The following is a 10,311-nucleotide window of genomic DNA, read 5'->3' as shown; positions in this document are numbered from 1 at the left end:
GGAGTGGTGCCAGGTAGCTGCTGTAAAATGCTGGCTCACTCAGAGCAGATGAACTTGTGCAGTGGGTCCAGAGACTGGAGCACGCCACCGTGATGGGGGCCAGCCCCAGTGATTACTGGGACGCAGTACTGAGGGCCCATATGCCCTTTCTTAGTCACACATACGTGTGTGTGTGTGTGTGTGTGTGTGTGTGTGTGTGTGTGTGTGTGTGTGTGTGTGTGTGTGTGCGTGTGCGTGTGTGTGTGTGTGCGCGTGCGTGCGTGAAAGATAGGTGGAAGTAGTTTAACTCTTCACTTCTACCTTGAACATTTACAGGATCACCTTTTGCAGCTACAGAGAGGTTCTCATCTCTTTTCTGTGAGCCACTGCACTATTGTCTCCACACACTCAAGTCACTGCTGGTGACAGACAGGACCCCACACAGTCATGCCCACTACAACTGACTACACCTCTTCACTGGAGACTGCTCTCTACTCACTACTCCTACTTACTGACTCCATTCTCTACTCCTCACCACTCTCTACTCGTTTACTCTCTACTCCTCTTCACTCTCTACTCGTTTACTCTCTACTCCTCTCCCCTGTCTACTCCTCTCCACTGTCTCCTCTCCACTGTCGACTCCTGTTTACTGTCTACTCCTCTCCTCTCCACTGACTACTCCTGTTTACTGACTACTCCTCTCCACTGACTACTCCTGTTTACTGACTACTCCTCTCCACTGTCTACTCCTGATTACTGTCTACTCCTCTCCTCTCCACTGACTACTCCTGTTTACTGACTACTCCTCTCCACTGACTACTCCTGTTTACTGACTACTCCTCTCTACTGTCTACTCCTGTTTACTGTCTACTCCTCTACAATGTCTACTCTCCACTGACTACTCCTGTTTACTGACTACTCCTCTCCACTGTCTACTCCTGTTTACTGTCTACTCCTGTTTACTGACTACTCCTCTCCACTGCTACTCCTGTTTACTGTCTACTCCTCTCCTCTCCACTGACTACTCCTGTTTACTGACTACTCCTCTCCACTGACTACTCCTGTTTACTGTCTACTCGTCTACACTGTCTACTCCTGTTTACTGACTACTCCTCTACACTGTCTACTCCTGTTTACTGACTACTCCTCTCCACTGTCTAGTCCTGTTTACTGTCTACTCCTGTTTACTGACTACTCCTCTACACTGTCTACTCCTGTTTACTGTCTACTCCTGTTTACTGTCTACTCCTCTACACTGTCTACTCCTGTTTACTGTCTACTCCTCTCCACTGTCTACTCCTGTTTACTGACTACTCCTCTACACTGTCTACTCCTGTTTACTGACTACTCCTCTCCACTGTCTACTCCTGTTTACTGTCTACTCGTCTACACTGTCTACTCCTGTTTACTGACTACTCCTCTACACTGTCTACTCCTGTTTACTGACTACTCCTCTCCACTGTCTACTCCTGTTTACTGACTACTCCTCTACACTGTCTACTCCTGTTTACTGTCTACTCCTCTACACTGTCTACTCCTGTTTACTGTCTACTCCTCTCCACTGTCTACTCCTGTTTACTGACTACTCCTCTACACTGTCTACTCCTGTTTACTGACTACTCCTCTCCACTGTCTACTCCTGTTTACTGTCTACTCCTGTTTACTGACTACTCCTCTACACTGTCTACTCCTGTTTACTGTCTACTCCTGTTTACTGACTACTCCTCTACACTGTCTACTCCTGTTTACTGTCTACTCCTCTCCACTGTCTACTCCTGTTTACTGACTACTCCTCTACACTGTCTACTCCTGTTTACTGACTACTCCTCTCCACTGTCTACTCCTGTTTACTGACTACTCTTCTACACTGTCTACTCCTGTTTACTGACTACTCCTCTCCACTGTCTACTCCTGTTTACTGACTACTCCTCTACACTGTCTACTCCTGTTTACTGTCTACTCCTGTTTACTGACTACTCCTCTACACTGTCTACTCCTGTTTACTGTCTACTCCTCTCCACTGTCTACTCCTGTTTACTGACTACTCCTCTACACTGTCTACTCCTGTTTACTGACTACTCCTCTCCACTGTCTACTCCTGTTTACTGACTACTCGTCTACACTGTCTACTCCTGTTTACTGACTACTCCTCTACACTGTCTACTCCTGTTTACTGACTACTCCTCTACACTGTCTACTCCTGTTTACTGTCTACTCCTCTCCACTGTCTACTCCTGTTTACTGACTACTCCTCTACACTGTCTATTCCTGTTTACTGACTACTCCTCTCCACTGTCTACTCCTGTTTACTGACTACTCGTCTACACTGTCTACTCCTGTTTACTGACTACTCCTCTCCACTGTCTACTCCTGTTTACTGACTACTCGTCTACACTGTCTACTCCTGTTTACTGACTACTCCTCTCCACTGTCTACTCCTGTTTACTGACTACTCCTCTACACTGTCTACTCCTGTTTACTGTCTACTCCTCTCCACTGTCTACTCCTGTTTACTGACTACTCCTCTACACTGTCTACTCCTGTTTACTGACTACTCCTCTCCACTGTCTACTCCTGTTTACTGACTACTCCTCTACACTGTCTATTCCTGTTTACTGACTACTCCTCTCCACTGTCTACTCCTGTTTACTGACTACTCGTCTACACTGTCTACTCCTGTTTACTGACTACTCGTCTACACTGTCTACTCCTGTTTACTGACTACTCCTCTACACTGTCTACTCCTGTTTACTGACTACTCCTGTTTACTGACTACTCCTCTACACTGTCTACTCCTGTTTACTGTCTACTCCTCTCCACTGTCTACTCCTGTTTACTGACTACTCCTCTACACTGTCTATTCCTGTTTACTGACTACTCCTCTCCACTGTCTACTCCTGTTTACTGACTACTCGTCTACACTGTCTACTCCTGTTTACTGACTACTCCTCTCCACTGTCTACTCCTGTTTACTGACTACTCGTCTACACTGTCTACTCCTGTTTACTGACTACTCCTCTCCACTGTCTACTCCTGTTTACTGACTACTCCTCTACACTGTCTACTCCTGTTTACTGTCTACTCCTCTCCACTGTCTACTCCTGTTTACTGACTTCTCCTCTACACTGTCTACTCCTGTTTACTGACTACTCCTCTCCACTGTCTACTCCTGTTTACTGACTACTCCTCTCCACTGTCTACTCCTGTTTACTGACTACTCCTCTACACTGTCTATTCCTGTTTACTGACTACTCCTCTCCACTGTCTACTCCTGTTTACTGACTACTCGTCTACACTGTCTACTCCTGTTTACTGACTACTCGTCTACACTGTCTACTCCTGTTTACTGACTACTCCTCTCCACTGTCTACTCCTGTTTACTGACTACTCCTCTACACTGTCTACTCCTGTTTACTGACTACTCGTCTACACTGTCTACTCCTGTTTACTGACTACTCCTCTCCACTGTCTGCTTCTCTTGAACTGTGTTTCCTTGACTCTGCCAGGCGCATGGTGAAATCAGGATTTTGATGTGATGCCGATTGAAGTCGACAATTCTTTTCATCCCTACGCCCCCCCCCCCCCCATGTGCCCGTGCCCCCCCCCCCACCATCTCGGTGGCAGGTCGTCAGTCTCCTCCTGCCACAGCTGCTCTGCGGGAAGGAAGATCTCCCCAGATGCTTTATCTTGCTCCTTGGTTCTATTAGACAGGGAGTGGTGCATTTGTACAGGAGGATGCACACGGGCATTGTTCAATTATTCATGGAAGAATAAGGAGACGTTGTCAGATCTGAGTGATGGAACAAGGTGTGAGTCTAAACTGGTTTGGCTCCGTGTTTTGGAAGGAACGTGTTTTTCCGGCTAGGAAAACAGATAGCGCACGTGGTTGCCAGCTAAAAAACTGACCTGAAAAGTAAATCCAAAAACACGAGAAATAGCAGTATCTTACGTCTAAATAGTGAACCCCGGCCCTACGAATCTAAATATACTGCTTAAGATCTGAAGATCTGACTTCTCGTCTGCTCCCTCAGAGCTGGTAACGGTGGACATTGAGTCCAGGACGGAGTGTCCGTCCTGGTGTCCAGACAGAGCAGTGGGCATGTCCTGCGGACATGGTGGGCCGTGGGGACGGCACTTGGCCGACAGGTGCTGGTGCTCTGCCTTCCGCGTGAGATAATTGGGTTTGAGATGGGAGTCACTGGAGCTGAAGGAGGGAGCTCGATCTGTGTCAGCTGTCCTCTTGTGAGACATTTTGTGTGTGTGTGTGTGTGTGTGTGTGTGTGTATGAATGAATGAATGAATGAATGTATGTCTTGGCTAACAAAGATTAAAGTGTGAGCTCGTTCTAATTGGGAGACATTTTGTGAATATAGTCACTACTTCTGGTTCAGAACCACCTCCCCAGACCAAACACGGACCGACAAACTTGACGCGTTATTTATTCAAAAATTTTTACTACTTAGGAGAATACTTTTCGTTTCATGTTCTGACAGTATCAGGATGAGGAGTTTTGAGATTAGCGCTGTTGTTTTGAGATGTTTGATGCACATGGAGGGCTTATCTTGGACAGACAGCTTGGCACAATCTCTGCAATTAGTGTAATATGAATCTGTTTCTAATTTGAGCTATTTAGACTTATTTTTATTTTTCCTATAATGCCTGGAGCTTTCCGTGCAGAAGGGTTTTACTCTTGCACAATATACTGCTCTCCTTGGGGTTAATTAATTCAGGTGAAACAAGACTTCGAAATGATATAGATTCACACTGACATGGACTTCATACATTTATTTATTTACACTGGTCAAGTTCAGTCAGTTCCCTGTAAGAAATATTCTCAACCATAGGAGCAGACTCACTATAAGGACTCACTGTTTAATAGCATTTCCTGAATTTGTTAATTTTTTTCACAAATAAGATTGTGATCCGTTTTAAAAATAAAGTCATTTAAGGCCAAACTCCATCACGTACACTGTTTTGAAGTTTCACATAATAAGCAGTACATTTGCGTATCATTCCAAACTGTGCAGTCTCTGAACCCTACATTTTAACCCTGCCAATAAAGTTTACTATTTAAATGAACAATTACACAATTGAGCGAATCGGCATACCATCCCGGTCTGCTCGGTTTGACCCTAAACAACCAAGCATACTCAACTGATTTCAACCACCCACAGTCTTCCGGAAGTTATTTATTGGAGCCAATTACTTTTGGTGAGCTGCCCACATGGGCATCATCCTGAAGAGACCTCCCGAAGAAACACTCGGGACGTTGCTTTTTATGCCTTTATTTATAGCCCATTTGATTTGTTTATAGGCTGGGAACTAAGGTGGTGTGTAGGTGCATGGCTGTAGAACACTACATAAATCCTGTAGCAGGATGCAGGATGGGATATCTTTTCATCCCAGGTGGTTTAAATGTTTTCCCTTCTGATGAGCGTCCTTATGTATCTCAAAGATGTAACGTTTACTGGGCGTGGGAAGCTAAATCCTTCTGAATGGAACGGTGCGATGGTTTTGTTCTAAAGGTATTTTACGGCAGATTTTGGGACTAAAAGATTTTAGTGATGATAATTTCCCATAATACAGATTCCATAAAAGTCATGACTCAGATTCATAAAATCAGCTGGAAATATAGACACTGATAAAGCTTAGATCTTTTATGGGCCGTACAAGATCTCATCTTGAGACCTCATCAGAGTTGGCCTTTTGCAGATCGAGTTTTGGAGAAACTTATTATAGCCTAAATAATGATCATGTCATAATAAAATCAGCCATGTTCTCTCCCCAAAATGCTGATCTATTTATTTATAATCCTTATTAGACATTGGCTGTTGGTTGATGTTTGTGTAGAGACTTGTGTAAAAACGGGTTTAATTTGTGTTTATATACTTTTGTATGAGATTAAGGTAATACTCTGTGTTTAAATACAGCTAAATGTAAAATGTTTATATAGTGGATAATGCTTAGTGAAGCAGGCTTGAGTTATCCATGACATTTTATTACATTTAATCTATACAGAGTTTTATATTACATTCATTATGATCAGTGTAGATTAAACAGGTTAATGCAAACTATGCCCACAGATGAATATGTAAATCAGATGAATATCTTGTAAATCTTGTAAAAATAGTTGAAAATACAAAATAGTGCTCCTTCTCCAGTTATCTTCTGAGAACATTTTATGCCTCATCTTTTCTGTTTTTTCTCCCTCTTTCTTGTGTTTTTTTTTCTCTTTTCCTCTCTTCTCCCCTCATTTTCTCTTTCTTCCCCACTGCTCTGATCACTCGCTCATGTCCTGCACCTTCCCGGTGAGTTGCAGTGTGTTCTCCCACAAGCTGGGCGAGGACACGGCGATGACACACCCAGCGGTTCTCCTCCCCACGTTCCCCCTCCGTTTGCCCTCCTCGTCTGACCCCAGTCCTGGGTTGTCCTCTTTCTCGTGGACCACAACGGCGCGTCCCAGAATCGACTGGCCTCCAAAAAGCGTGGCACCCCCAGCGCTCAGCCATTGTCTTAGGGTTCTGTTGCTGAAGAAGTAGTTGCCGAAAATCACCTCGGTGATGTGGATGCTCCACCCCCAGGGGGTTGAAGTTGAAGTGCGGGCCGGCGGTAACACATCCCTGGCTTAGGTCCCCCAACTGATGGATGAGAATGGCACGTTTGTGATGGTCATCGATAGGCAAGCCACGAAGGTTGAGCATCACTTGCAGAGTGCCTGATGGGAAGACTTGTTTGAACAGAACTTGGCCATAGATTTCAGGCTGGCCAGAGGGTAGATTGGGGTCAGGGGTCACCTCACAGGTGCCAAACACACTTCCATTGCCACCTCCAGCGGATCTTCAACAATGCTTCGGTGTAATTTAAGGAAGTCCCACCTCCAATGTGCACATTTATCACCAGTGCCAGACGTACTTTGAGCCTATCATTTCCATTGTGTGACATTGTGAAACAGGTGTGAGTAAGGAACTGAAAACCTTTTTTTTTTCACTAAAAGCAGGGACAGAAAACCCCTTCAGATAAGCCAGTCTGCCAAAGGCTAACTGGTAGATATAGCACTTTCAAACAAAACAAGGAATTACCAGACTTTCTTTTTGATTTGTATAGATTAAGATTTTTTTGCAGGTTGAATCCAGCAAATATCCAGGGAAAAAAAAGTATCCTGTAGGGATCATTACTGTGAAAGTTGAACAGACAACATAAAACCCATAACAAATGTCTAATAAACATACATTGCCACTAAGGTCTAATCCTGGTTGTTCTATGGGTCTGAGGTTCTACACTGTGCTCATGAGCTTATTTCAAAGCTAAGTCCTTTGTGTGATCTGGGATATCCCTTCCACTTCTGTGCTGCAACACGGAGCAGACTCACTGCAGTGGGACTTTGTGTTATTGATTGCCATTACTTACACGGGGCTAGAAAAAAATGTTAGGAGGACAAACACAGGCTGTTCAAATTCCCTTTATCAGTTAGTATGAGGAAAAATAAATCATTGCTTAGATACATAACCAGTACAATGCATTATTTTTGTCATTTAACAAAATGCAAAGCGAATGAAAGTTAACCCAAATCAATATTTGGTGTGACTACCCTTTGCCTTCAAAACAGCATCAGTTCTTCTAGGTCCACTTGCACAAAGTCAGGATTTTGTAGGATTATAGACAGGTATGATTAACCAATTACATCAAACAGGTGATGATAATCATAATTTTCATATGTAGGTGGAAACATCCATTAACTAAAACAGAAGCAGCTATGCAGGTGGATTAAAAGCTATAAACGTGAATGTGCAAGTTACAAACTACGTCACACACAATGGCAAGACTGAGCACAGGAGCAAGACACAAGGTAGTTATACTGCATCAGCAAGTTCTCACAGGCAAAGATTTCAAAGCGGACTTTATATTTCAAGATGTGCTGTACAAGCTCTTTTGAAGAAACACAAAAAAACGTGTAACGTTGAGGACTGCAGATACAGTTCCTACGTAGTCGGCCTAGGAGACTTGCAGCAGATGAAAGACACATCATGTTTACTACCCTCCGAAATCGGATGTCTAGCAGTGCCAGCAGCTCAGAACCGGCTGTGGAAACCAGGTTCACCCAACTACTGATTGGAGACGTCTGGCCAGAAGTTGTCTCCATGGAAGAATTGTGGCCCAAAAGCCATACCTTCAACGTGGAAACAAAGCCAAGCAACTTTAAATAAAAACATAGGAACTGGGGTACAGAAAAATCACAGCAGGTGCTCCAAACATGCGTTTAGTTAGTTGTCCTCGTTAGTTACAGAGACTTGATCTCAATATCATCAAGTCTGTCAGGGATTACCTAAACTGAGAGAAGAACTTGAGCAAGCCAACAGTTACAACCAGAAGATTTGTGGTTAGTTCTCAGAACATGTTTGGAGCAACTGCCCTTACAAGTTCCTTCAAAACCTGTGGGCAAAGGTGACTAGAATGGTGGATACTGTGACGGGCAGGTGTGAGCAACAAAAAGGAAGCGATCACGCCAAGTCTCAGGGAAAAAGGGTGGTTTAATATAAAGTGTGCAAACCTAAAACCCGTGCAATAGATCCGAATTAAGGATATAATGACCAGCGGTCAACTGGTACAAAGACAAGACATATAGACAGACAAACGACCATCAGGTGGGAACGGATCACGGGCTCCGCCCACCTGAGGGGCGTACACGACGTCACAAAACAACAACAACAACAACAACAACAACACAGCCGCTGTGGACGGAGGCGGCCGGTAGGGGGCCGCCTCACCGTGACAGACCCCCCCACCAAGCCGCACTCCCCTCCACTGGGTGTGTGGCACACAGCGGCTGCACAACAACACGAAGGGGCAGGAAGGCAAGGACAGGCAGGGACACACCTCCTGCAGTCCACGAGCTGAAACACAAAACACATAAAACATTACTCAGCTCACCTCCCCGGGCGGGACCCTGGACCGACCGGGCCGTTAACAACACATAACCACGCCCCAGTCGGTCACAGGGCCCTCACGCCCTAACCGGCGTTTAGCCAGAGAGCCCCAAGGGTGTGCGGACGAGGAGCTACGACTCCTTTGTCGTCCTTAGTGTGTGCGTGTGTGCAGGTTACCTCCCCGAGGCGTGGCTACTTCACCTCCTGGACCTACCTCCTCCCAGAGCTGACCCCTGCCTTCTGCTAGGGGTCACCCCAGCCTCCTGGGGGAGCCAACCCCTCCCGGGGTCCCTCATCACAAGGTGGACTCCTCCACCCAACCCAGGAGCGCCAGAGACCGAGGCCCAGAGCGCCCCCGACGCGGGCTAGGGAGCAGCCCCAAGGGCCTCCTGGTCACCCCGGGCAGGAGGGAGGATCTCCATCCCCAGCAGGAGCTTTTCAGACCGGAGCCCCATGGTCCCCAAACATCCGGGGGCCCCAGCCCTCTAGGGAGGGGCTCTTCACGACCGGGCTCCGGTCACCCCACAACACAAGGGGGCTCCTGCCAGGTGGAGACCCCCACAAGGTCCAGGAACACCACGACACCGCCAAGGGGAAGCACCTGCACAGAAACAGCACTCACACACACACACACACACACACACACACACACACACCCCAACACCAACATAGAACACAAACGCGCCCTACCCTATTCAGGGCCTCCCTCGGGAGAGACGCCCTCCGTGCCACACCCCATGGCACGGGACCACAGCCGGTCCCCCCCCAAACACACATTTAAGGGGAGGAGCATGTGTGGAATTACATTTAACAGTTGACATCACGCTAGGACAAAACACACACGCAAATACTAGACAAACAAAAAACGGTGTACAAACAGACAGACGGAACCCATCACATGCGCGCTCTGCTTACACACACACACAGTGACGCGCGCCGCTCAGAGCCGCAGTCGCTCCCCACATTAAACACACGACACACGGGGAGCGAGGCGACAGTGACGAGCGGCAACCGCGTCACACATAAAACATTCAACATAGAACAGAACGAGCACGCACACTGGTCCACACGTCCGTCACCCGTACACACATACAAAACACACACGAGAGTCCACCAGGCAGACACCCTGGTGTTCGCCGTGCCACATACACACAAGCGCACGGCGAAACTCCCGCAACATACAACGGACACGAAGAGCTGTCTCAGGGCAGACTGCCCTGGTCCTCGCCGTGCTACACACACACACACACACACAAAACACAAAAGCACGGCGGAGCTCTTCAAACAAAACACCACGCAGACAAACACTTACCACGAGACATGACCACGAACGAAGGAGAAAGAAAAAGAGACTCGGCGGCTTCCGAAGGGTGGCTGGTCATTCTGTGACGGGCAGGTGTGAGCAACA

At 46.6% G+C, this 10,311-nt stretch overlaps 1 protein-coding gene across 1 annotated transcript; it reads right to left on the bottom strand.

Annotated features, from left to right (window-relative positions):
* Nucleotides 1-6,117: 6,117 nt before the first annotated feature.
* Nucleotides 6,118-7,359, bottom strand: sod3a (superoxide dismutase 3, extracellular a). Its single transcript, XM_076996030.1, is given in 4 exon segments — nucleotides 6,118-6,526; nucleotides 6,528-6,802; nucleotides 6,805-6,831; nucleotides 6,834-7,359. Coding segments are annotated over 4 exon segments (657 nt in total). The 5' UTR covers nucleotides 6,922-7,359; the 3' UTR covers nucleotides 6,118-6,259.
* Between the last annotated feature and the right edge of the window lie 2,952 nt (nucleotides 7,360-10,311).

The sequence above is a fragment of the Brachyhypopomus gauderio genome, unplaced genomic scaffold (assembly GCF_052324685.1).
Source record: "Brachyhypopomus gauderio isolate BG-103 unplaced genomic scaffold, BGAUD_0.2 sc333, whole genome shotgun sequence".
Classification (NCBI taxonomy): Eukaryota; Metazoa; Chordata; class Actinopteri; order Gymnotiformes; family Hypopomidae; genus Brachyhypopomus; species Brachyhypopomus gauderio.
The sequence above is the reverse complement of the archived record's forward strand: the minus strand, read 5'-3'. Positions and strand labels throughout refer to the sequence as shown.